Consider the following 27,927-nt stretch of genomic DNA (forward strand, 5'->3'; position numbering starts at 1 on the left):
AAATAGTAGTTTGGGTTATCTACTTTTGTTTATTGATTAGTATGTTTTTATGGATTTTTTTTCAATTAAAATTTTTATGGAAGAGGCACAACATAATGACTTTCTTAGGCTGGTTGTATTGAAGTAACTTCTGCGTGCTGATTAAATAAAAACTATAGGATTCAAGATCTGAATAACGTCCCTATTATTTAACAGGACCATGTTAAAGGGTATCACGAACTATCTGCAAAAACAAAGATCTTCTTTACAGCTGCAATTGCAAAATGGGATGCTGATTTCTATGTCAAAGTGGATGACGATGTGCACGTAAATTTGGGTATGTTTTAGCCTTCTATAGATCTGCATATGTCATTACTTAGTATAGGTTTTAAATTTTTAATCAAATTCGTATGTAGGTATGCTGGCTATTACTCTTGCTCGCCACCATTCAAAGCCCAAAGTTTACATGGGGTGTATGAAGTCTGGCCCTGTTCTTTCTCAGAAGTAACATCTCGAGCACTTATTTCATGATAACAGATTAACCGATCTCTTTGGCCTCATAATGTTGTGATGTGTCCTAACTACTCTCATCTGTAGGAGTGGTAAATACTATGAGCCTGAGTACTGGCAAATTCGGAGAAGAAGGGAACAAATACTTTAGACATGCAACTGGTTAGATTTATGCCATCTCAAAGGATCTAGCTACATACATCTTTGTCAACCAGTAAGACATATTCACCGTGTTTACTATAGTTACAATTTAAGTTTCAAAAATACGTATAGGCCCATTTGAAATGGTTATAGTATCCATCATTGTGGTTGCTATATTTCAGTGTAAAAAAGTGTCCACATGAATCACACACTTCTCCTGTGCTTTACAAACAATTACAATTCTGTATGGAAGGTCCACTAGTCCCCATTGTAGAAATAGGTGGGACAATTGTTCTGAAGGATAGATGCTTACAAAATTAAACGAAGTTCTACATTTTATTTTAGTTTTGGAGGTCAGACTTTGGGGTTGTTGTTTGTGATTGCAGGCCCATATTGCATAAGTATGCAAATGAAGATGTCTCCCTTGGTGCTTGGTTTATAGGGCTCGAAGTTGAACACATCGATGAGCGCAATATGTGTTGTGGAACTCCACCAGGTAAGATTTTTCAAAAAATCTATTATCCAAGATGTAAATTTATTATAGGTAAGTTTCACTTTTAAATTATTATTTCCTTTTGTAGACTGCGAATGGAAAGCACAGGCAGGGAATGTTTGTGTTGCATCATTTGATTGGACTTGGCAGTGGCATTTGCAAATCAGTGGAAAAGATCAAGGAAGTTCATGCAAGATGTGGTGAAGGTGATGGAGCTATTTGGAGTGCCATGCTTTAATTAGATGAGGGTGTGGTAACATGTTTTATTGGAGTTCGTTACAGGATGTGTTTGAGTGACATGATCTATAATTGTTCACGTTAATCACGACTGTCGGTATGCACTTATGGATCGGAAGTATTGATTACAAAGGTGTTTTAGATCATGTTAATTAAGATTATCGTTAAGATTTCATTTTATTTCATGAGCTTTACACACCTTTACCTTTGTACTATGTAGTTATCTATTTTGTAGAATCTCATACAAGGGGCTCTTTAGACTATGTATGGACTGTTTAATCCGACTGTTAAATGTGATAAGATTGTTAATCATTAGTGAGCGGGAATTATCGAATAGTATGTGAACTTTGGGTTGAGTCCTCTGTAACCTAATTTTCTTCATTGATAATTGGCAATATACAAAATAGAGTATGCTCTATCCATATCTAATATGTTCTATCCATAATAATCAGATTTTGCTTTTGAGTTTGAGGGCTACTTTGTTTTGTTAGTAAAATATTATATGCTTAAGTATAATGTGCCGATGCTAACGTACAATAAGTTGTTAGACGTCATGGATGAAGGAACTAATGTACATCAAAAAATATATATATACTTGCTTTGCTAGTATATATTGTCCATGCACATCAATAGTGCTTATCATGTGCAGAGCACGTGCATTTTGCTAGTATAAATAATCCGTGAGCAAAGCAAACTCTTGGGTTGGGTTTGGAAAGTGGGGTGAACCCCCAGCCCCCACCTCCTTCAACTTAATTAACCCATCCCTCCCTCTCTTCTCCACCTCTTATCTGCTCACGTCCCACTGCATCGCAGTTATTCTAGTAATAATAACAATAACAACGAATGACCCTACTCCCTACCCATTTAGTCGTTCATACCATGCAATTTAAACTGTATTCCTCACTGCTGGATTACTGGCTGAAGAAAATATATACATCATTACAATTGTATGCATCATATTAATATAAGGCTTCTCTGGGTGGAGAAAGGGGATACATAGTCATGGGATCATCAAACATTGATGTATTCATCACCACCTCTAGAATGTCAGAGTTTTCTGTCAAAAAGGGCTCTGTCCAGAAATTGTCATCGAATTCTAACGTTGTTTTGGACGACATTGCAGTTTCACCTATGGCCAAACTTGAATTGACTATTGTTGTGAATAATTAACTGCGGAAACAACGTTACCCACACCAAACGGATCAATCCTACACAAAGATTGATCTTTCTCAATAGACAAGACTTCAACACCCTCCAAGCAATATCCCAACACTTCTCAATATCAAATAACAAGCATATGAAATAAAACAATCAATGTAAAAGAAGAACAAACCACAAGACGAGATATATCGTGGTTCGAATTTGCCTACGCCCACACTTCGCGAGTTCCAAGCTTTACTAGATGTCCGAGTATGGCGATTACAAGTCTCTCTCAATTCACTCACAAAGAATGAACACTCAACTCACAAAGAATTGTTCTCTTGTAATCACTCTCTTTCTTGGTTTTGGAAAAGTTAGGTTTTCAAAAGACTGATTTTGTTTTATACCAAAAACCAAAATTTCAAGGGATTCTTGTAGCGAAGCCACGGAGAAAAAGCGGCCGGCGGCTGGCCCTCCTCTGGCCCGGGTCGCCATATGTTAAAACCATGGCTGGTCGCGCTTCTTTGGCGTGGGTCACGCTTAAATCATCAGTAGTCATGAGCGAAGAAGCGCCACTCTGAGCGCTGGCTGGGCTCGATCGTGGAGAAACAGAAATTTTCTCTACATTCTCCACCTCGGTGAGGTTTTAACACATAAAACCAAGCCGAACACATCCAGCAAGATCACATCCAGTAAGAACACCTCCAGCAAAGAAGACTCGCAGTCAACTGCCCCGAAAGGCTATGCCCACACAGGGCTCTTTCAAACATGTAGGATTTGGAGCAAGTCCAAACAGTGTTGGAACTTAACTCCGGTGACAACTTTCGTCAGCATATCAGCAGGATTGTCATGGGTGTCTACTTTCTCAAGTGCAACATCACCATCCTCAACGACATCCCGTATAAAGTGATAACGGACATCAATATGCTTGGTCCGACCATGATGAACTTGGTTCTTCGCCAAATGAATAGCACTCTGACTATCACAATACACAGCAACACTGTTCTGCTCAATACCCAAATCACCTAGAAGACCTCGAAGCCATAGTGCCTCTTTCACTGCCTCTGCCACTGCCATATACTCTGCCTCAGTAGTAGATAGAGCAACTGTAGCCTGTAGCATAGACCTCCAACTAACCGGTGCACCATGCATCATAAACACATAACCGATGAGTCGATCGCCGTCGTCTATCTAGATCACCGCATAATCAGAATCCACAAACCCACTGACATAACAAGTGCCTCCACCATAAGCTAATCCCACATCCAAGGTACCCTTCAAGTACCTTAGTACCCATTTCACTGCCTCCCAATGCTGCTTCCCAGGTTTTGCCATATACCTGCTTACAACACTAACTGCCTGTGAAATGTCTGGGCGTGTGCACACCATAGCATACATCAAACTACCCACGGCACTTGCATAAGGAACATTAGCCATATGCTTTTGTTCCTCCACCGAACTAGGAGAGAACTTAGCTGAAAGCCTAAAATGCCCAGCTAAAGGTGTAGAAACCGACTTTGCATTCTCCATACCAAATCGTGAAATTACTTTCTGAAGGTATTTCTTCTGAGATACAACTATCCGTCGCTTCTTCCTATCTCTGTCAATCTCCATGCCCAGTATCTTCTTGGCTCCACCTAAGTCTTTCATCTCAAACTCAGAGCTAAGTTGAGATTTCAACTTGTCTATCTCCACCATGCTTTTGGAAGCAATAAGCATGTCATCCACATAAAGCGGGGAGATAGATGAAGTCATTACCATGAAGCCTTCTAAAGTAGACACGCTAGTCATACTTGCCGGTGTACTCATGTTGCATCATGAATGTGTCAAAGCGCTTGTACCATTGCCTGGGCGATTGCTTTAACCCATACAGTGACCGATTCAATTTGCATACATGATCTTCTTTCTCAGCAACGACAAACCCTTCAGGTTGTCTCATATAGATCTCTTCTTCCAAGTCCCCATGCAAGAAAGCAGTTTTCACATCAAGTTGCTCTAACTCCCAGTTGAAGTGAGCGACTAAACTTAATAACACACGAATGGACGTATGTTTGACCACCGGGGAAAATACCTCATTGTAGTCAACTTCGTTTCTTTTCCGTGAAAAAACCCTTTGCTACCACTCTTGCCTTGTACCCGATCTTCGCCGGACTCGGGAAGGACCTCTTTCTTCGAACACCCATTTCTTGCCGATAGTCCTTTTGCCCGTTGGCAATAAAACTAGGTCCCATGTGTGATTTTTATCAAGAGATTCCATCTCGCTTGCATAGCTACTAACCAATCTCGTAATGAGCATCTCTAATAGCTTCCTTGAAGCTATCTCGCTCATCATCTTCGATATTCGGTGCATATGCCACTAAATCCACCGACCATAGTGTTTCACGGCTTCGTGCCCATACTTGTGCACTTCTTTAACTTGTCTCGTGGCTAGGGTCAGCCACCACAAGTTGCGGATACTCTTGCTCTTCTTCCTCGTTGTTCTTTGTGGTTCCATGATTCGGTACCTCATCATGATCTAACCGGTCATCTGGCTGCATCGCAACAACTCAAGCTCATTAGCTTGAACTTCTATAGACTCACCATTACGCCTAACTACTTCCGAACTTCAAAGATAACACGGAAGTCTCATCAAAAGTAACATCTCTGACGACCGTGGGAACTTGTGGGCTTCTAGACACCACAATCTGTATCCCTTTACCCCATTTGCGAGCCTAAGACTATGGCCTTCTTAGCTCTAGGATCTAGCTTTTCGTCCCTCACATGGTAGTAAGTGTCGATCCAAACACTCCCAAGATACTATAATCGGTTGGTTACCCGACCACACCTCATAAGGTGTCCCGCAATCTATAGCTGGTAATGGTGACCTATCATGCGAGGTAACACGCCATGGACACCGTGATCCGCCTAATACTCTTTGCCTAGGCGGCATTAGACAATAAACATCTTGCTCTTTCAAGCAAAGTTCTATTCATCCTCTCGCCATTCCATTCTGGCTGTGGTGTGCCCTCGACCATCGATTAATGTCCGGGCAATTCCCTGTCATGCGCACATTTAACTCTTGGAAAGGTCCATAGGTATACTCAATTACCATTAATGGGACCGTAATGTCTTTACCTTCCTATCGTGCGATTCTCAACCCTTGCCTTCCACTTCTTAAATGTCTCAAACACTTCATCTTTCAATTTCATCATATACACCCACACATAGCGAGTATGATCATCAATGAATGAGACATAATAGCGGTTACCTCCCTTGGAAGCCACCCTGGAGGGTCCCCAAACATCTATATGCACATAATCAAGGATGCCTGTTGTCGTGTGCTTGCTTGACTTGAACTTGACTCTCAAGACCGATTCCCATAGACGCCAATGCTCACGTAACCCCATACTTGGCTTCTTCAAGTTCTTCAAGAACCCTCGCTTGCACAACTCAGACAAACCCTTTTCACTCATATGCCCTAAACGCATATGCCACATCTTAGTGTACTCAGAATCATTACTACATGCACCCACTGCTACATCGCCTATCACCGTACTACCAATCAGAGTATACAAGGTTCCATATTTTTGACCCTTCATAACAACTAAAGAGCCATTAAAAATATTTAGGACTCCACCTTCGCCCACAAACTTGTGGCCTTTGGAATCCAAGGTACCAAGAGAAATAAGACTTTTCTTTAGCTCAGGAACATGTCTCACATCGGCTAGAGTCCTCACTACACCATCATACATCTTGACCCGTATAGTTCCAATTCCTACCGTCTTACAAGCAACGTCATTACCCATTAAAACAGAACCACCATCAATGCTCTCATAAGAAGTAAACCACTTTCTATTCGGGCACATATGATAGGAACATCCGGAATCAAGAATCCACCTCTCGGTCATATAGTCTTGTGTGGACACACAGAGACTGAACTCATCCTCTTCAGAGCCTGAAGCATAATTTGCCTCAAATTTTGCCTTACCTTTCTTCTGACCATCTCTCTTGTTCTCTTTCTTGGTGAGGACAATTACTTTGCGTAATGTCCTTTTTCATTGCAATTGTAGTAATCGCATACATGTTTTAAAGGCTTCTTTGACTTGGACCTAGAATTATCATTACTTGAATAATTCTGTTCGATTTAATTTCCTCTTGCCACTAGCCCCCGACTTGCATCAATGTTATTCTCTACACGTGTCTTCTTCATCAACTCATAAGAAAGAAGTGCACTGAACTTCGTCAAGATCGGCGACTTCTCTCGTTCATGAATGTAGTCATTAGATGCTCATAGCTTCTTTCGGCAAGGAGAATATTAAACATGCCGCTTGATCCTCATCATCCATCTTCATACCAACATTCAAATAATCCGCTAGGACGCCGACGGAACTCACTAACGTGCTTTTGCATCGTTGAACCATCGACCATCATGTACCGATAAAGACGCTTCTTAAGGTACATCTTGTTAAATCATGCTCTTGGTCATATACATAGACTCTAGTTTGAGCCAAATACCGGCAGCGGTATTTTCTCCCATCACACTATACATGACCTCATTAGCAAGACATAACCGGATTGATGAACAAGCCCCAAGATCGAACTCTTCCCAATCATCATTACTCATACTGCCTTTAGATTTAATCTCCTTCAAAGCCTTGTGCAAACCTTGTTGGATGAGGATGTCCTTTACTTGGACTTGCCAAATCCCAAAGTTATTCTTCCCATTAAACTTCTACTTCAAACCTCAAGCGTTTGACATCTTGGGAGCCATCTTTCAAGTTACACACAATAACCCAAAAGCGGTTTCACCTCGAATTTAATCGAACACCTTGTCTACACAAATTTTTAGTACTAAACTCAAAATCCTAGGTCGTATACCTACGCTCCGATACCAATTATTGTGAATAATTAATCTGCGAAAACAACGTTACCCACACCAAAACGGATCAATCCTACACAAAGATTGATCTTTCTCAATAGACAAGACTTCAACACCCTCCAAGCAATATCCCAACACTTCTCAATATCAAATAACAAGCATATGAAATAAAACAATCAATGTAAAAGAAGAACAAACCACAAGGCGAGATATATATCGTGGTTCGCAATTTGCCTACGCCCACACTGCGAAGTTCCAAGCTTTACTAGATGTCGAGTATGGCGATTACAAGTCTCTCTCAATTCACTCACAAAGAATGAACACTCAACTCACAAAGAATTGTTCTCTTGTAATCACTCTCTTTCTTGATTTTGGAAAAGTTAGGTTTTCCAAAAGACTGATTTTGTTTTTATACCAAAACCAAAATTTCGCGGTTACTGTAGCGAAGCCCACGGAGAAAAAGCTCGAAGCTGGCGCTCCTCCTCTGGCTGGGGCGCCATGTGTTAAAGCCATGAGCTGGTCGCGCTTCTTTGAGCTGGTCACGCTTAAATCATCAGTAGTCATAAGCGCTGAAGTCGCCCCTCTGGCTGCGCTGGCCGGCCTCGATCGTGAAACAGAAATTTTCTCTACAACTACATCTTCAGAATCAGTCAATGAGGAGATATCACTAGATGTTTGTGTTGACATTGCGAGAACAGCTGAGCTTTCCAAAATTATAGGTGCTATGGCTTCTAGTTGACAGGATTTGGCTACTGATATCTTCTTCCCGGGTGTTACACATTGCATGGAGTTCCACTCTGCCTCCTTCATAGTTGTCGAGTTTTGTTCACTACGCTTCTTCAAGTGTGTATGCCAATGATTTTTAACTTCATTATCTGTTCTTCCTGGCAGTCTGGCTGCAATTTTGGACCACCTGAAAATCATTGCATTCCTATATTAGCTAATGCATTTTCTTTCATGCCTAAATGCCATATATTTTGAGATTTTGTATAAGTTAGCGTTTGTTGGAGATTTTAAGTTCTGTTATTTGAATTCAAAAATTCAAATTGAAATGAAAATAAAATTCTAGTCGATTAGTACTTACCTATTACCGAGTTTCTCATGCAATTCGATAATAAGGTCCACTTCTTCTTTGGTGTGGTTCCCTCTTTTAACATTAGGCCTCACGTAATTTAGCCATCGGAGTCTGCAACTCTTTCCACATCTTGATAAACCTGTACTTGAGTTAACAAAACATTATGATCCGCAAAAATAACTACAACTAGTTATTAAATATGTTAGATCCCTGCGTTAATTTCAAAGGAGATAGTTAGTACTAAAAACGTGAAAAACATTAAATTGTTTGAAATAGTGCTACGATCATATATGATATATAGACCAAAATGCGAAAATAGGAAGATCAAGTAACTTGAATTATCACCTGAATCTAATAAGCTTTGGATTATAAGAAGAATCAAGGTTTTATGTATGTACGCTGCTTACCAGCATATTTCGGTAGCTCGCCCCAGTTCCAAAGGCCATATTTAGTAATGTAAGCTGATAACTTCATGTCTTCTTCTGGAGTCCATGCTCCCCGCAACAGTCCAGTTTTTTTTGCAGATAGAAGTTTTCCTCATCTCTTGGAATACCATAAAGTTGCTCTCTAATCGATATATATCCAACTTCCAATGCCTGAATACACTCGATCAAATTCTAATTCTATTTATAATATAAGCCTAGTGAACAAGTGATACCCATCTGACAACATCAAAGACCATTAATACTGAGTAGTTGAGAAATCTCCCAGTGACCCACGTCAGCCCCTCTTTTTTCTCTGAGACTGACACATCAGATTTTTCTTAAAAAAAGTAAATATACGCCCTTTTTGGCAGATTTCAATTGTTCGTAACCCAAACAAAATAATAAAATAAAACTCTTCACCAGACAGAAAAAAAAATAAAAACAAAACAAAAACCTACCACTTCTTATTCACCGCCATTACCATGAAATATTAAGCAAGAGCTCATTAATGGAACTAGCACTGTTTCTCCCCAACTAGTGCTGCATTTGTTTGGGCTACTCAAAATCCAAAAACATTTCACCCAACTTATTAAACAAACCGCTCACCCTTTCTCACTTCCAAATTCCAAACCATCTCTCAAAATAATGGCTCGAGCAAGATCGATGAATCCTCCAAGAACAAGAAAGAGGGTTGAAACTGAAACCGACACCAACAGTACCAGTAACTCTCTCAAACGTGCCAAAGATGGAAGTGCTTTCACCCGATGGTAATAATATTTCTTTTCCTTAAAATAAAACTTCAAACTTTATCTGTTAATATATTTTATTTTTTTTTGCAGTGAAGAGTGTAATAGAGATATAGCGGTGGTGCTTATAGATATGCACAGTTGCAGCCAAGAATCTAAACTCAGAATGAAAATGGGTTTTATTGGATATCAATGGAAGAAAAATAACCATGTAAGTGCCCCCCCCCCCCCACCACATATTTTCATTTATGGCTTCTTTGTACTGTGGATGGCATAGTTCAACAATGGGAATATTCTGCATAGATTGCTTTTGATCTTTGCTTTACTCCATAGAATTGGATGACTGCTCTTGGTCTAACACCTAAGAAGACAGAGTGAGAGCGACGTGAACCGCCACAAAGGAGACCGTATGATGGACCTAATGGAACTAGTGATGAGGCCAAGAGGATTGTTACAGCTGCTCTATCGCCGTTAGTTAAAGATGTATTTCTGGCGCTTTTTTCTTTGCCGTTGCTACCATGGGAAGAGGAAAGATATAAGTAAGCAATATTTGTCATTAGGTATTGTACATATTTTTTTTGAAGCATTTGGTTCAATAATATGTTGAGTCCGATTCCTCTAAAACTGGTACAAATATACATCTCTGTAACTATTTTAGTTTACGCACCACCTGTCCATTCTAGATTTTAAACTGTTCTAAATTGCCCAAAGACTCCGTCGATCTGTTTTTTGTTTTCCTTTTAGTTGTTTAAGATTTGTATTTACAAAACCCACATATCGAAAAGGAAACTCTTCTTTTTTGTCTGATAGCTTCCATCTCCTGCCATGAACATTGTGATTTTATATTAATCTCCATTCCCCTACCCTCGAGAGAACTAGAATTGTGAACTTTATATTGAGAAAATCAAATCTGAAAGCAAATACAGAAAATTTTACCTATCAAAATTGGGGAACATAATTAACATGGAAATCCAAGATATCTATTTGATAGTTATCACCCAAAACATTATCTGAAATGCACAAATCTTATTAGACCAGGTCTTCTTCATCACTTTGTGGTTTAACCTTGATAGGATTTAGAGGGGATGGGTTCCTAGAGGAGAAAGATTACAAGTTCAGGGTTTGAGGAAGATGAAGAGAAGCTATAAGTTTGGGGTTATTGTACTCAAAACACAATATTGGTAAAGGAATAGAGAAAAGAAAAAAGAAGTAAAAAGATAACAAAAAAGAAGTTCACTATAATTAAACCTGAAATGTATCCACTATCAATTCGGTAAATTGACACATTATGTACACAAGCTCACACAACGTAATTATTAGAAACTAGTACTTACTAACAATGAAAAAGACGGTATTTGTTATTAGACTTCTCATTGCCAAACCTATACAAGTATATGTATATTCTTATTTGCTATAAATTTCTGATGTATATATGAATTTCTAAGGATTCATCGTGATTTTGTTAAGTGTGAGGTTGTGGGGCAGAGTTTTATGCTTCATCAGATTAGGAAGCTGGTCGGGCATGCAGTTGCTATCATGAGGGATTGTGCACCGGAGTTTTTGATTGAAACAGCTCTGCAGAAGTAAGTACTTTTCGGTTATGTTTTTTAGAACTATGAATTTCCTATTGTTTGCAGTATGAATTTGTTGTTTCTGTGAAATTTAGGGATGTAAGGATTAATGTGCCCATAGCTCCTGAGGTTGGGCTTTACCTGGAGGAGTGTTTCTTTACTTCATATAATCAGAAGTGGAAAGACACGCACGAAGAAATTTCAATGGAAGCCTATGTGGAACAAGCGGAAGACTTCAAAATGAAGCAAGTGTACTCTCATATCGCTTCCATGGAGCATAAGGATGGTTCTGTGGCTATTTGGCTTCACTCCCTAAACCTTTGAAACCATCCTGATTTGCGTTTTGTGGAGGATAATGAAACTTGCACCATTGGAGAAAATGTTCAAGTTGAGAGCATTAGCGGCAAAGTATGATTGGCTCTGCTACATCATCTATGAGGAAATATCAATATTCCAAAGTGGATGCCAATCAAGGGATGGTCACTAACTGTGTACGTGCCTTACATTTACACTTTGGATACTAATTATCCTCCACTGAGCATGCATCTGGACTCTAGAGTAGATTTTGTAGGAAAAAAAATATGGATCCAATTTGTTGCAATTAATAGTTACAATTACTGCCTTTTGTTAAGGATTTTTCTTTGGACTTGCTTGACTTTGACTGTTTAAAAAAATGCAATGCAAGGGGTTGAAACATACAATTGTTAATTACACTACGCTGTTGGGTGGGCTGGGGAAAGTTGGTAGAGCTCAATCTGTTCAAGAGCTCTTTGAAGAAATGATGGGCAAAGGAATATCTCCAGATAAATGATGATCATGTTGCTCATACAGGTGAGTCATTAACTTTGGTGTTTTTAATTTCTTAACTTCGGGTTTTTTTTTATATGAATCTTTGAATTTCACCATAACTTGATATAGATGATTATCTACATCAAAAACACAATTAGAATAGTTTTTTAGCTTGGATAGAAATAACATATAGATTTAGAGTTTTGAATATTATATCTATACACCAATGGCAAAGAGCATGTTGTTAGAGGGAAACAAATCGTATTTCTGTATACTCGAGATTGGGTGTAACATTAAGTAGACACGTTGTCCTTTTCTCCTTAACAAAATTTGCTATATATTTTGGAGTCAGTTCAAACTTTCATATCACGATATATAGTTCTGAGGTTTTAATATTGCCAAACTTCCCTTTGCCAAAATGATGGTCCAGCTCGACTGAATTGGTTCAGGTCCAGAGCCATGTGAATGCCTTCCATGTCGCAAGCCATTCGACTCAAGCCCAGGCAAACACAAAGTCAGGGACTGAGGTGCTGTTCCGAACCCGAATAGGGGTTGTATATTAATGAACCCAAAATATAAAGAACCCAAACCATATATCAAAATTTTCAAATTTCAATTACTGCGGAACCCAAACCTGCTAAATGAAGGTGAAATAATGCACTCAATCCAAGTTGAAGAGAACCAATTCATAGTAAGTACACAATACTGTGGATAACAGGGGAAAAGTAGTCTAAACTCTTCCATGGAAAACCAACGTGTTGAACTCGCAAGTGAAACTTTTAAAAATAGAGAACGGATTTGAGAGAGTGATTCAACGAGGAAAAAAAGATACCTGTTGATCTTGGATTGTCAACAGAAATTAGATTTGTGATAATTGAAGAAGCAAAGATGGTTTGCCGTTTTTTTTTCCTATAAAAACCCGTTTGTTTTTTCAACAGTCTTTAATCTTTTTTAAGGTATAATTTATGTCACATTGAGTACCCAACTTTTTTTGTTGGCATTTTTCAAGAAAATTGAGGATTGTTTGTGGGTTTTTAGTAATTTAGGGGAGGCGCTGATATGAAGATGCCTGCTACGGAATACCAGGGTTCAATTGCTTCATTAGGGCATTCAATTTTGAGTATAAGGCATGATCAGGTTCATAACATGGATGGAAATAATGAGGCTTCAGCTCAAGAAGCGGAACTTGAATCATTTCAGAAACAGGTAGCTGATCGGTTCAATGATCTTTCTGCGGTTTCGAACGAAGATCTGCTTTCGTTGGGGTGGATAAGGCGTCTTGATGAATCATTTGTTGTCAAGAGGAGTTTAGGGGTATTTTGTTTAATAACAAGGGGCATTTGTGTAGACAGTCTATGGATCGATTTATTGCTGAGTATTTTGAAAGGAGTGTGAAGGCTTTGGATGTTTGTAATATTATTAGAGATGGCAGAGATATTTGAAAATTGTTCTTACTGCTTTGGATTCGAGTCAGAGGACACTTGGGGAAGGCCAGTTTCGCAGGGCTAAGAAGGCTTTGACTGATTTAACAATTACGATGCTGGATGAGAAAGATTCTGGAGGGGTTCTTGCTCTCACTTCACTGACATCCATCTTGCTAGAACAATTCAAGGTAAGACTACATCCAATCTTATTTTCCTCAGAAATCGTAACTCCGACTTTTATATATTAGAAGGTTACAAGGAGTCATCACAATGCATCATCAATGCCAGAAATAAGACCGATCTTCTATGTAAATTTAATGAGTTTGCTTTAGTTGGCTCAAATTGAGATTCACCCCTGAGAATTCTCCCCGCAATCAAATTATTTGAAACTCTGGTAGGAATTGAAGTGTATTCTTTATGGCAGTACTGAATTAGAACGAGTTCCAGAAGCATGCACGCAACTATTAAGGTACTTTCCTCAAAGTCCGGATCTCTATTGTAGATTTTTTTTTTGTAATAGGGCGAGTTTTTGTTTTTGAGTCATTGAAACGAGTGGGATTTGTGTTCTTTACAATAACTAATGATTGCATACTAGAAGTTTGGACTTTCCAACGTTGGCTTACAATATTAATTTTGGCACAGTATAATAATGCTTGATTTATCATTTTTTTCCTTTTTGCCCTTTCACTTTCTCCACCCGCTGGCCACTCATATTAATAACTCCAATCTTCCTCATATTTTGAGTTCTCACCTTGATCATTTCAAGTTTTTTAGTGTCCGACAATGGCAGAAAAGGTCTTGAAACTTTACTTTATTTTGTTTGTTTCAAAGTTCATTTTTGTTCAGTTGTGGTACGGTACTGTGGTTTGATCCCTTTTCTCTCTGTTTTTGTTGAATATATAGATATCAACATTGGTGTTGAAAGTGGATCTTAACTGCGCCAAATGTTACAATACAAATAAGCTGATGGGAAGTCGTAAACACACTTCACCTCAGCTTCAAATCTGATAAAGTGTCAAACTTTAAAATGAAAGGGATGAGTTCGAATTTCATAAAGGATGCCCTTTGCATTCTTATGTATCCATTCTCACCCCATATGCGCTACCCCATGAGTTCTTCACAAGCCAATACTTAGTCCCATCGTTGCTCACTCCATACCCAACTGCAGTCACACCATGGTCTAGATCTGTACCCGACCCCCGCTGAATACACCACTTGAATAAAATTGGAAATCGAGCCTCCTACATCAATCGCTACAGCTATTGGTTGGTTGGCCATTTGCCTCTTGATAAGGCCACCCTCACATTTCTTGGGACATCTTTGTGACCGCTGATTTCAGCCGCATGAGAGGCTTCCTCCTTAGTATTGCAAGTATTGTGCCGCATTGTAAGGATAGGTAGTTTCGAGGCAATGCCTTTGTTACGTTGGACAAATAGAAATGCATCATCCATTTCACCACCCTCACACCCTTGGTCCATACCTTTAGTGTCATGATCCACCAATTCTCGTTTCGGATAAGGAGATCAACTTCCTGTTTTTAGTCGAGTAGCTCCTTCCATAGCCCGCCGCCGAGAATGCCCAACAAGATCCCGGAAATTTCACATGATTATATGAAGTTAGTGATTGTTGTTATCTTCCCCGCAAGGTCACAAGTAGCAACAATGGGCATAGAAAGAAAATTATTTCTTTGTTACAAATTGAGGTTTTGGTTTGGTTTTTTCATTATGAAAAGTTAGTCTAGATCGCTTTGTAAAATGTTTACCACATTGGCCTTGATCCTTGACGGGGGTTACTGCACCTTTCTTCCTCCAGTCCATACTAGAGGGAACTGCAGTGGCATTTTCATATCTGAAAGGAGTGGCATGTAAAGGTTTTGCTGGTGAGCAAAGTCCTTTGTATCCATTTCGAGCTGCCTTGAACTCTTCATTGGTTTGGTCTGCAAACCCGTTAACACTTAGCATGTAGGTTCTGTTCCCAGCCCTATTCAAGGATTCAATACGTTTGACATTTTCTTTGAATATTTCAAAACATGTCTCCTTCTCTGTTGCGTCGTTATATACACGACCATACTGAACCATCCATTGTTCATATCTTTCCAATATTGAAGCCTCATTCAGAGTTCGAGAGGCAGCTCTACAAGCCCAGAGGCTTAAAATGATTAGGAGTATATTGGAAAAGTGGATTGATTTCCATATTAGAGCCATTTTAGCTGCTTAAACCAAGCCTCTAATGGAATTTGTTTTGGATGAGCTTCTATGCACGCTTAGACTCAAGCTATCTTTGAGCTTATATAGACAACTTCCAAATTTTAAATTTTTATATTACACTAACCACAGATTCAGTTATGTTTTTATTATATAGTGATGAAGATAGAGTGATCGAGACCTACTCTCCAACGTCCACGGTATAATATCTTCGATTTAGACTTCAAGAGTGCAAAGCACCTTTTGTGTTAGCGGCAGAGGTATTATTACCTGGCGACAAATTATTGGTTTTCTCTTGGGCCATTTAGAATTTTAGACAACTATTTTGGACTGTATAACAAGTTACTATTAGATTGTCGTGTAAAAATTAGATTTTTAGCTTCACTATGAACTTGATTTTGCAACACTGATTGTGTCAAGTGCGTACTTAAATTGATGAAAGGTAATATTTTCAGATAAAAATGGATTGACTAATTTAAAGTTTTAAAGATTGACTAATTTAAAGTTTTTTGTGACATAGCCTGGCTAGCATATTTCATAGTAATGTATCCATGTGTCTACATTACTGCGCAAGATTAATTTCTGAAACCGAATGAAGATGATCTCATATTTAGCTGTTCTACAGTTAATTTGTAGAGAATCCAAAAGCTGGGAGATACAGTTAAGAAAATTATCATTACAACGATAAAGACACCTGTCATATGATAATCAGTAGGCATGGATATAGAGAGGTGCTCAAAGTTTGACAATATTTTGATGGTAGACCAGTGTGAATTTCAATAGAATTTTCTGAACTGATCTTAATATTTTAGTTACTATTGTAGTCCAAGTTTTGTTTATTTTATGCGAACTTTTTCAGCATAGAATCTTATAATGGGTGATGACGCCGATGAGGTGTTGGTTCTATATCGTTGTTTGTAGAATCTACTTATCTGATCCTGCTATATACACTATTCGTTTTTACTATAAACTTTTAGTAGCCACAAGTGGAGAAACCAACAAACAACAATTGAATTATTTAACCCCGGTAAGTTACTTTTTGTTTAATCTACATCACTTTTGATTTTACGCTTTGACCATTAATTCGATCTTGATGCTTTCTTGCCAAAAAGCACAGTTTTGATCCATTTTCTTGGAGATTTCCCCATACTTATACAGTATGTAGTAAATATATACTAGCATGTTTTGTTTGGGACAAGGGTGTGTAGGAAGAGAGGAAAGAAAATATACTATTAAAATTGCTAGTCTGTTGTTTGCCAGTGGGCAATCTCATTTATAGTTGAAGAAATAAACTTTTTCGTTTAGCAATGAGACGTCTGATCATCGCTGATGATGATGATGATGATTGGGATTATGGTTGTGTTGGTACTGGTTTCAAACCGAAGGTATTTTATCTTTTGTTTTTTAAGTTATTGTTATTGTACTTTTATTTCTTGCAATTTGATTAGTTGCGTAAATTCTTTTTCTTCTTAGAACATTTTGTTGAAGAGTGAGAATAGTAAATTCTCCAGAGTTGGTGTTGTTTAGGGGCTGTGCTTTGTTGCATAGTACATAGTCCCCATTATGGATGGCCATGAGCGGCTGATTATGGTTTTCATTTGTAATAGCATACATACACCTAGAGTACTTGCATTTTACCAAAAAAAAAAGGTGGGGGTGGTGTTTAGTTTTTCCGCTGAAAACATTTTTTTATATGCATATGTAATTTTAGGTACATGCTAATTTATTCAAGGTTTACATTTTTTTTAATGGATGTGACATTCTCAATCTCAGGTTGGAAACTTTAGAGTACAGTTGAACCACCGGGACTGTTCCGTGGCCGTGGAGAGCATCCCAAGGTTATATACTTTGCTGTTTATAAAATGATTGATTTTTAGAAAAGCATGCGATTAAAAGCTTAGAATGGCTGTTAATAGAGTTTATTTTTATCATAGAAGTTATTATATGTAGTCTTATTGGTTTTTATGCTTTCAGATAGGAAAACTGAAAAAGCGCATTCGTCCAAGAGATATATTACCATCAATATAGGAAAAGGTGCTCCAGTTCGGGTGCTGCTCAATACCGTGAAAGGTTCACGAATCCAATTGCATTAAGACTGCACTTATTTTGTGTTTTGAGGTGTGAATGAGGATTTATTCTGTTATCCTTCCAAGGGTTAATTTATTTGGGGTGGCTTACAGGTGGAAAGAAGTAAAGCATGACAATACTGTTACATGGTTAGCATTTTGGAATGACCCTATCAATCCAAAAGAATTCAAGTATGTATTCTTGGCAGCTAGCAGTTCATTAAAAGGCCAAAGTGACACGGAAAAATATGAGAAGGCTAGGCTGCTGAAAGTAAATTCTCAACTCATTTCCATGTATTGTTTTTTATGTTTGTTCTTGAATACTGTTTGTGTGCATATGTGGTAATAACTGTACATTAATCGATATATGTGCAGGAATACATTGAAAATATAACTGTCAGGACCACTTATTGGTAGGGATTGCTTCACAAAAACTTCCTCCCTTTGGAGGCGGTTTGCATACAGAATCCAGAGAATTCGGCAGAGCATGACACCTGCAAAAATGAGTCCTGGACAAAGAACCGCCATCCGAAGGTAATGTTCCAAGGGTGGGCGAATCGAAGTGATGGTTCTCAATGTTTCCCTCCGCGAAATTGCAATCTTGAAGACCAAGCAAGGGCGGGGCATAGTGATTGAGGGCATAACTCACGTTCACATTTTGCTACTAAGCGTGTATAGAAGTCGGGGTTATCCTCCCCACCGTGGTGCAAAACGATGGCGATGTTACGCGATGTGTAGTTTTGCCACATCTGAAATTTTTATAGAAGCCAGAGAAATGGAATTAATCAAAACTGATACCCTTTTTATAGTTTCTTATCCTGGATTAATGTTAATTATTCATCAACACTAAAGCAGCTTGAGAAAAATAAGTTTGGCAGCTAAAAGTTCATGTAGATATACCGACGATGCATTTGAAAATGACACCTCTTGAGGTCCACATTGTCGATCATTAAGCTAAGAGTCAAATGGGGAAAAAAGAGGTGGTATCAACGGCCCAGACTGATTATAGTAGTTAATGGCCCGAGGAGACGGATATGTGTTGGCATAGGAATATATTGTCGTGTTGACAACATTCACGATATTGCTGATGACTTCTTTACTCTGGACTAGGGTCCTGTTGGTGGTCGCCCCTCGGATCGACGCATGGGAGAATGTTGCTCGAGCTGTCTCTCGCTTGAGAATTATCAACCCATTCTTCCATGGCCATACAAGTGTCCGTGATTGCACCGGAAAACAACAACACCAACAAAAATCATCGGAGTCTCTCAAAGCAGGTTATCCTATGCATACAACGTCAAAGTGGAGGCAACGTTTTAAACGACCTGGTTGTTAGTGCTTAGTGTGTTTGTTTAGGGGTCACAACTCAAGACAATGGTAATACTTTTTATATTATCTTTATACTGTCAGGGCAGTAGAACATTTTTCCAGATAATTGAGCATATTGAGCATTAGTACTTCTAGATAATTGAATATATCAATGTGCTTTGGCTTCTTCTGTGATCCATTTTGTTTTGTTATACTTAATTTCTTCTGAGCATTTTCTTATTTTTGAATAATTAATTATTTTCTGATTAGTTTCTTTATAAAGTTACTGCTTAACTTATGGAAACTCTGGATATCAAGTTCGGAAACTAAGGGGATGAAACTTTAAGACACGTCAGCCCCATTTTTTCTCTTAGTAGGACACCTCAGTTTTTCCAAGAATTCGGCAGTAAAAAAATGAAATACTCTATTATCCTTATTTCTCTTTTCTCCCTCTGTCTCTCCTCCAAAGTATTAACTCAAGAAACCCTTGATTTCAAATTATAAGAACAACAAAGCGAAATGCCCCGTTTTTGCTTTTTCTTTGGTTTTTCAATTGTTCACAACCCCAAACTCTCTAAAAGAAAAAGAAAAAAAATCATCTAGCCTTCTGAACCGTTGCAATGATTCCCGTGCCTTCGAAGTTCGAATTGAACTGCTCGCTCCAACTCTATACGCCTAAACGTTATGTTACTCCAAGTCAAATTGATCGCTTTTTTTCTTGAAGAGACCCCGACAGGTAATTCCCCTAGCTTTTGTTTTCCTCAATTTCTTAATTCAATTATATTTATTTTCTCATATGTAACTCCTGTGGATTTCTTCAACAAGAGAAATCATGGTCCAATCCCAGTAGTTAATGATACTGAGAGGTCACATCACACTCCTTAATTTCGTTTCTGTATTTTCAGAACTAACGAGGTTTATTTCTGATTATGTAAACTAACTTAATGTATCACTAGCGATGGTGTAGTTGCTAATGATAGGTAAGAAATGTGGGATCTTTTTTTTTTTACTCATATTGATCTGTACACTTCTTCCTTGAGTGTTCTATTTTGTTTCCGTTCATTTCAACAAAGGATTGTTTTTTGGCATTGCTCAAAGTTTCAATTAATCACTTTTGAACAAACCTTTTGCAAACTCTGAAATAATATTATTTTTTACAACTATGACGCAGAACCTTTGTTGCACTTAGAATTGTGTCGATTTCCTTAGACTCTGTCTTTTACAGAGAAACATGATATTGTACAATTGACCATATCAAACTGTCAGTATAAGTGTGTTATTCTCCATGAATGGAAAGATCATTTGATATGGAAAGAGCCAGAAGAGGAAAATGCTTTGGATACATTGGGCGAAAAAGGAAAGAAAATAGATTGGACTCTATATTTTATTACTTTGTTTTGGAACTTGAATTTCTGGGATAATGCAAGTATTTTAGCTGGTGAAGTTGATAAACCGCAAAGTACATTTCCTAAGGCATTGTTTTTAGCTAGAATTATAACATGTCCAGTATTTAGCAGAAGCAGGTAATCTGATTGTAGGTAACTGGTTAAAAATTTGGATCGAACTTGGTTCGGTGTTGTCTTCAATTGGATCATTTGAAACATAGTTGAGTAGTAGTTCATATCGGCTCTTGGGTATGGCTGATTTGGGAACTTTATATCTTGGGAATGGGGTCTAAGAAAGGTCCAACAAATCTATCTAAGGCTATATATGAATGGCTAGGCTATTCCCTGTACAAAGCTCCTGTAGGAAATACTATAAGCAATGAATCATTAGCTATCAATATACATATATTATTTATTTAAGTGGATTTTAGGCTTTTGAGTCATTAGCTATCTATGTAGCAAGTCTAGAAACTCCAGTGCAAGTTTATACATGAACAAAAACTTATTAATAAATAATACTCTGACCAAACACTTGCAAAGATGCAATCACATTTTTTCTTCATGCTTTACAACTTCAATTTGATACACCTAACTAGAAAACTACACATGCGTTGATAAATAATAGTAGATAAATAATAGTTCAATTAATAATAAAAAAATAGTTCTAATTCATTGATTCTTCTTCCATCACAACTTAACGTTTTGAACTAAAAGTTCTTAATGGCCTTCATAAAATACATACATATTTAGAAAATTTATTCAACCATATTGATAAATAATAGTTCAATTAATAATAAAAAAAATCATTCTAATTCATTGATTCTTCTTCCATCACAACTTAACGTTTTGAACTAAAAGTTCTTAATGGATTTCATAAAATACATACATATTTAAAAAAATTATTCAACCATATATTCATCTATCAAGGTAGCAGGCCCGACCATAGGTTGGGCTTAATGGCTAGTGTCTATTAGAATTTAGTAAGGTCCCTGCAAGAAGGGCCAAGAAGATGCAACATATAAAGGTTGCCCGTGCCTATGGCCTGGCGATGAACAGTCCACCCCCAGAGGCCCATACCCCCAGTCCCAGCCTTTTCTGTAGAAGCCTAAACCCAACAGCCTTTGTTGACTTGTAAGTTTGATCTCATGTCACTCAGCAGCCATTTAGCTAACTATCACACTATTTGAGCTCACTTGTAAGTGTCATGTCACAACTTGTGAAATGCAATAGTAGCCACCGGATGGAGCCCTACGGGCTCCACACCGACCCTCTTTTATTAGATAGATGTTCATTTATTTAGGGTCATGTATTGGGCACCACTAAAATTAGATTGGGCAGTCTCCAGCCCAAGCCCAAACAAAAGCCTAGTACCCCCACCCACCAAATCGTGAAACCGGGAAACCTATTCTAACCGGTCATCTCTCTCGTGCAAAACCCTTCAACGTGGTGAAAATTATCGCGAAACCCTAACAAAAAAAAAACCCAAAATCAATTTCCCGAATTGAAGCAATCCAATCCATAATTATCGCGAAACAATCCAATCCAACATTCGAGCCAATCCAATTTCGCCATTGAAGCTTTTGCAAGTTGGGAGACAATCCAATTCAATTTCAGTGAAGTATTCTCTCATCTCTCGCCAACACGCCATTGTTAAGCTATTCTCATTGTGAGTTCTTCAATTGCTCTAAAATTCAGGTTGGTTCTTCTTAATTTTCAAGCTTGATTTATATACATTGCGCTCTGGGATAGAAAATATATATTATGTTTAGATAGGAGGAAGTTATTTTAGACATTCGTTGATGTAGTATGATTGTAAGATGGGGGTTATATAATGTGATGTGTTTTGGATTGGGACTATATAAGATATTGAGTGGAGTGTTAAGACCTGAACATGGTAATGAGACTAATACAACTGTTCAAGTGTTGAAGGCGTTAACGCCTTCCATTCTTTTGTTGAAATCACAAGCTAGGACGTGTGTGTTAAGGTTTGTAAGGGAACAGATGATTGTTGTGGCTAAGGGGAATGTTTCTGTTAGGAAGGCTATTGTGTATCTTCCTAGGTATTTGGTTAGTAGAGCTCCTGAGAGGTCAGAACCTCGGGCCGTGGCTGTGGAGTCAATAATGGAAGTTGTTAGAGCAATGGAGTTGGAGGATCAGATTGGATTTGTGGAGTATGTGATTAAGTTGAGTCAAGGAAAGGCTAATCTTAGGTTAATGGCAGTTGATCGTTTTTTGTTAAGGGGGTACTACTGAAGCTAGATACTCACAATGCTTAGTGTCCACAAGTAAACATCAGTCAAAGAGTGAATACAACATAAGACATTAACACTAACATTGTGTATCTAGAATTATCTAGTACATTAGTACCAAACGCCTTTCCAACTACCTAATAGCTTATAAGTTCTGTCATGAAGCCCTTAAATGAATAGATTGCATGACTTTTTCTAAAGTTATTTACTCTATTGCAGCAACTCACCCACCCAACAATCATGACACAGTCCACACCAGGCACCAGTTTGAATTTTCCAGTCACTCCATCTCTGTTATCTTCAGTAGAAAAATTGAGTCAATAGTATGAGACTGCTCCATTTAAGAGAAAACTACACCAGTCTATTTGACCTTAAACCTCCATCAAATGCCCTCAACGCCTGTTTCACTAATGTACTACTAAGAATCTTGTGGTGCTATGGCAGTTTATGGTCAATTTAGTAGGTTAGCATTCTGTAAGCCTGGAGACAAGGAATGGACCGTATTAGATCAGACGCACACACTGATGTCTAGCGTTATTTATTTTCAAAATCAGCTTTTCGTTTTGAATATCGATGGAACTGTTTTTAATTGCGATCTCAATCATCCCCATCCTAAGTTATCAGTGGTGGTTGTTGCCCCATATTCTTATGGTGTAGGTGACACACTTGACGAGAGGTATCTTGTAGAATTATCTGGGGACTTGCTACTAATAAGGGACTTCGTAGTTGAATCGGTGTATCACGATCGATTCCTCGTTTTCAAGCTAGATCAACTTGAGGTTAAATGGATTAAGGTGAAAAGTTTAGGTGGTCACTCCCTATTTCTAGGTGCAAATTCTCCCTTGTCACTTCCAGCTGTAGAGTTTCCTGGATGCAAACCAGATTGCATATACTTTACAGACGATTACTACTTGAATTGTATGACGAGCCATGGAGTTGGACCTCGCGACATGGGAGTTTTCAGTTTGGAAGATGGGACTCTTGAACATTTCCAAATGGATGGTGACATGATATTTCCACCGGCCATTTGGTTGAGCCAACTCTGCAGAAGTGCTGACTCTGTCTTCCCCCTTTTCTTTCTTAGTATTTGTGTTATGGGAATTGTAGCATGCGTTTATTAGTAATTTAATTACTGTGTATTCCATTTACTCATGTATTGCACTCTTGTATTCATGTCGATGTGAACGTTTATGGACAGTAAGTTGCAGCACCACTAACTAGATTGTTATACACATTATTTAGTTGAACTAGTGGTGTGTTGAAATAATGGAAAGCAGTATTACTAATGATTAGTACATCATATCTTGTGGTGAATTGTATACGTTGTATAAATTCGTGTGTATGCAGTGTTGTGTATTGATCGTACTCGGTAAATTACTATTGTTCTTAACAAACTTTTTCTTGAATTCTTTGAGGTTGTTAGACTGTGTTCTTAGCAAATCCCGAGTATGTTACTAGTGTTAAAGATACATGTTAGAAGGCATTAGTTGGGGGTAATCAAAGACCACCGTAAATAAATCTAAGTCCAGAAGGCAATAACATATATAAAATGAGTTCAATGGCCTATCTAGCTAGTGCTTGTGGTGTTCACATGTGTTTTCTTATTGTTAATGTTCGATTATGACTTCATATAGGTTTATTTTATATACTGTGTTTTGTATATTGTTAATGTCCTGTTTTATTTTATATACTGTGTCCTGTTTTATAAATAATACTTGTTTTATTTTTCTTTGTAGCGATGAGTCCTTGATCAAAGAATGTGAAGAATATAGTGAAAACTATATTCAAGTGTGTGAAGAAATTTTTTGGTGGCAGTTCCTCTAGTGGTGACGCAGTTGGAAGAAAGAGACAAAGGGCAGAGGGCTTAACGGCATCAGCGCGTGGCAGAGGGCTTAACGGCATCAGCGCGTAGAGGGGACCATTTGGAAAAAGAGGTTCTTGAGGTTCCTGAGGTTGATTCATCGAGTGAAGATAGTGTAGATAGTGTAGATAGTGATAACAATGTATGTGTAGATGTAAATATGGACAAAAGGAAGAGTATAGTAGAAGAGGAGAGTGAGGAGAGTGAGGAGGAGGGTGAGGAGGGGGATGAGGAGGAGGATAAGCAGGATGATGATGTGGAAGAATATGTGGTAGAAGACGTACCACCAATGGAAGAAGCACCTCCGGTATTGGATTTCATAAGAAAATTCAATGATGATTTGGAGTTTCAAAGAGGTGTGTATGGGGGTGGCCCGTATGAGTCAGAGTTGTTGTATGACTATGCGGTGCATGTCGCTCGTGATGTTTGGGAGAGAAGGGTAATATTTTATTTTTCTTGAGTACTTTGATTTTCTTTTACAAAATCTTTTGTTTCTGCTCATATATATCTAATGCGTGCTCGGTTGTTTCAGGAGGATCACGTAACGTTGAAGTGTGTTTCGCACTTAGCGAAGTTATCCCAATGGGATTTCAAGAATGAATGTGAAAGGCCTCCGAGATTTGCCCAACAGTTGAGAAGGACTGGGTTGTTTGATCTCGTAGAAGGTTATCACGAGCATATGGATCCACCATTGATCTCTGCATTTATGGAGAGATGGCATCTGGAGACCAACACCTTCCATATGCCAGTTGGGGAGATGACTGTGACTTTGGACGATGTTGTCGAAATCTGTGGAGTCACAGTTAGAGGAAGAGCGGTGCAAGAGGACAGTGAGCTGAACTTAAACGAATCGATAAATCTCCTACATATTGCTCTGGGTCTCCCTATTGATTTGATTAGGGTGGAGATGGAATCTAGCAGGTTCACTTCAAAAGTAAGGCTAGAATTCATCCGGAAGCATTTTGCGAACAAGGTTCATAATAGCCCTATATGTGATGCTGCTGGGAAGGTGGTGGAGAAAGCCTCGAGTTTCTAGGAAGTCCAACGGGTTGTCAGAGCTTTTATCCTGTTTTTCTTTAGATGTGCCATTTTTTCTGACAAGTCTGGGACTGGAGTGCCTATATGTTATCTGAGGCCATTGTTGAAATTCAGTGAGATAGAAGAGTATGCATGGGGTGCAGCAATTTTGGCATTTTTGTATAGAGGTCTTGGGGCTGCCTCATGTGCAAAGGTGAAAGGGGTTACAAGCTATATGACTCTTCTATAGGTAAAACTTGAGTATTTTAGAGTTTATTTTTTTTAATGTTAATTTTATTACTCTATCAATATGTTAACTATTTGTGTATATCTAGGCGTGGATATATGAGTATTTTTCGGTACTCAAAGCAGTCCCAAACTTCGACTATACCTCGTCTCAGCCGCGTGCTCTTAGACACACAGTAGTCGCTCCACACTATTACGATACAACGCATGCATTGTAGTATTATCGAGCGATAATTGATGATTTGAATTATTTCAATGTAAGTATTTAAGTTTGTTTATATATTTTTTTTTAGTAATTGATCATTGGAGTTGTTAATGACACATTTGATTTTGTTTCAGGTTGATTGGTATCCCTACAAAAATGTCAGCGATACAAACCCGATCGATGACAGTGCATTTTTTGAGGGATTGCCATGTTTTTTCAACATTGTCGCTTTACGCTGTCGCAAGGGTGCTGCGTCAGTTGGGTCACATGCAGCATGTACCTGTAGATCCTCTAATACCAAATTGGAGAACAAGAACTGTGGCAGGACGCGGGTATAAGGTGAACTGGACCAATATTGGACCACTTTACTGGGAGTCATGGCAGAATCACGTGATCTAACCCTGCAATCGATGACCTATCTCGTCTTATCCATGGGAGTGTCATCAAAACTACATGACTTGGTATGCAAGGAATTCTCATGTAGTTTTGGTGAACCCTGAGCGTCTTCCTATTCATCCCTCCCTGGAGACATTGCCTAACTGTTCACCGATTGTAAGTATTGTAATTTTTAATTGATTTTCTATAACTGTGATTTTTTGCATTCGATTGGTAACTTATCTTGATTTTCCTTTTTCGACAGAATGACATCATCGATGAAACCAGTCGTTTGCTAGAGAGAGGTATGCAATTAGCTGAGAATAATATGCCAGAGGAAACAAGGTCCTCCTTCGAATGGGCGTATAACTTGACTAGGTGCAAGTACATTGGTGGGCATTATAGTTTATAATTTGTTTCAGTTTAGGGTTTGTAACTTTGTAATTTGTTTGATGGATGGACTATTTGAAACTTTGTTAACTTTGTTTCAGTTTTAGTTTGATGGATGTAATTTGTTTCAGTTTAGGGTTTGTAACTTTGTTAACTTCGAATGGATGGATTATTTGATTTGGAACAAATGGATGAATATGATGTTTGAATGGATGAATGAATGTTTGAATTGATGTTTGATGTTTGATGTTTGAATGGATGAATATGATGTTTGATAGATGTAATTTGTTTGAATGATGTTTGATTAAGTGGAATTTTGATTTTGAATGATGATTAAGTGGAATTTGATGAATATGAAAGTGTTGTAAAAATGAAATGAACTTTCAAAAAAAATTTGTCCAAACGACCCAGCCACATCGTTTGGTATAAAGGCCAAACTACCTCGTCAGATCGTTTGCCCTTTATACCAAACAACTTCGACAGATCGTTTACCTTTAAGCCCAAACGACCTAGCCACATCGTTTGGTATAAAGGCCAAACGACTTCGGCAGATCGTTTGCCTTTAAGCCCAAACAACCCAGCCACATCGTTTGGTATAAAAGCCAAGCGACTTGACCATGTCGTTTTGGTCATTATTGACAACATACGAACATTATTTCAAATCACTCGATTGCCGTTCGAATCCACTAGTCGATCACTTGATTGCTATCCGAATCAACTTAGTCGATCACTCGATTTTCAAATTACTCAATTGCCGTCCGAATCAACTTAGTCGATCGCTCGATTTCTAAATCACTCGATTGTCGTCCAAATCAACTTAGTCGATCACTCGATTTCCAAATCAAATAAAATAAAAACCCTAACATTATTTCCAAATAACATAAAAATCAAATCAAATTACACTTGTTCCAAATTACATCAAAATATCACTTAGTCGATCGCTCGATTTCCAAATCACTCGATTGCCGTCCGAATCAACTTAGTCGATCACTCGATTTCCAAATCAAATCAAATAAAAGCCCTAACATTATTTCTAAATAACATAAAAATAAAATCAAATTACACTTGTTCCAAATTACATCAAAATATTATATCGACAACATACAAACAACTTAGTCGATAACATGTACTGTTGGGTCTTCAATGGGCTCGTTTTTCCATATTAAATTAGGAATGTTCATTGCCATAAATTGCAATTGCCTTGCTGTCAAGGACAAATTCTAACTTTCAGCAATA

General features: G+C 38.2%; 3 protein-coding genes and 2 pseudogenes across 4 annotated transcripts; 3 read left to right on the plus strand and 2 right to left on the minus strand.

Annotated features, from left to right (window-relative positions):
• Positions 1-76: 76 nt before the first annotated feature.
• Positions 77-1,361, plus strand: LOC147504685 (beta-1,3-galactosyltransferase 7-like; annotated as a pseudogene).
• Positions 1,362-4,911: 3,550 nt separating this feature from the next.
• On the minus strand, positions 4,912-9,060 carry LOC147504686 (transcription factor MYB30-like). The gene is made up of 4 exons (XM_086605317.1): positions 8,841-9,060; positions 8,443-8,572; positions 7,995-8,271; positions 4,912-5,031 (listed from the first exon to the last, which is right to left on the minus strand). Exons 1-4 carry the CDS (start codon positions 8,905-8,907, stop codon positions 4,912-4,914), a joined length of 594 nt encoding a protein of 197 aa, XP_086461443.1. The 5' UTR covers positions 8,908-9,060.
• A 288-nt stretch (positions 9,061-9,348) lies between these two features.
• LOC147504687 (high mobility group B protein 7-like) lies at positions 9,349-10,045 on the plus strand. 2 transcript variants are annotated; one of them, XR_015220435.1, is made up of 3 exons: positions 9,349-9,625; positions 9,698-9,815; positions 9,908-9,949. XR_015220435.1 is itself a non-coding variant. In XM_086604082.1 (3 exons), exons 1-3 carry the CDS (start codon positions 9,504-9,506, stop codon positions 9,980-9,982), a joined length of 285 nt encoding a protein of 94 aa, XP_086460208.1. In that variant the 5' UTR covers positions 9,349-9,503; the 3' UTR covers positions 9,983-10,045. The 2 variants fall into 2 exon arrangements, 1 of the variants encoding a protein (XP_086460208.1); XM_086604082.1 differs by having other exon boundaries at positions 9,938-10,045.
• Positions 10,046-15,067: 5,022 nt separating this feature from the next.
• Positions 15,068-15,592, minus strand: LOC147504688 (senescence-specific cysteine protease SAG39 pseudogene; annotated as a pseudogene).
• Positions 15,593-23,034: 7,442 nt separating this feature from the next.
• Positions 23,035-23,718, plus strand: LOC147504689 (F-box protein At2g26160-like). The gene has a single exon (XM_086605319.1). The coding sequence runs from the start codon at positions 23,035-23,037 to the stop codon at positions 23,716-23,718; it is 684 nt and encodes a 227-aa protein (XP_086461445.1).
• The last annotated feature ends 4,209 nt before the right edge of the window (positions 23,719-27,927 follow it).

Source organism: Coptis chinensis, chromosome 4 (assembly GCF_015680905.1).
Source record: "Coptis chinensis isolate HL-2020 chromosome 4, ASM1568090v1, whole genome shotgun sequence".
In the NCBI taxonomy this organism is placed as follows: domain Eukaryota; kingdom Viridiplantae; phylum Streptophyta; class Magnoliopsida; order Ranunculales; family Ranunculaceae; genus Coptis; species Coptis chinensis.

Excerpts from the sequence above, each read along its gene's own strand:
- LOC147504689 (XM_086605319.1), top strand. The coding sequence starts at position 23,035 with ATGGCAGTTTATGGTCAATTTAGTAGGTTAGCATTCTGTAAGCCTGGA.
- LOC147504686 (XM_086605317.1), bottom strand. The coding sequence starts at position 8,907 with ATGAAGTTATCAGCTTACATTACTAAATATGGCCTTTGGAACTGGGGC. Across the intron at positions 8,272-8,442 it reads CATGAGAAACTCGGTAATAG|GTGGTCCAAAATTGCAGCCA; the intron begins GTAAGTACTAAT and ends AATGATTTTCAG. Across the intron at positions 5,032-7,994 it reads CATTGACTGATTCTGAAGAT|CCAGATGACCGGTTAGATCA; the intron begins GTAGTTGTAGAG and ends GTTGCGATGCAG.
- LOC147504687 (XM_086604082.1), top strand. The coding sequence starts at position 9,504 with ATGGCTCGAGCAAGATCGATGAATCCTCCAAGAACAAGAAAGAGGGTT. Across the intron at positions 9,626-9,697 it reads GGAAGTGCTTTCACCCGATG|TGAAGAGTGTAATAGAGATA; the intron begins GTAATAATATTT and ends TTTTTTTTGCAG. Across the intron at positions 9,816-9,937 it reads AATGGAAGAAAAATAACCAT|AATTGGATGACTGCTCTTGG; the intron begins GTAAGTGCCCCC and ends TTTACTCCATAG.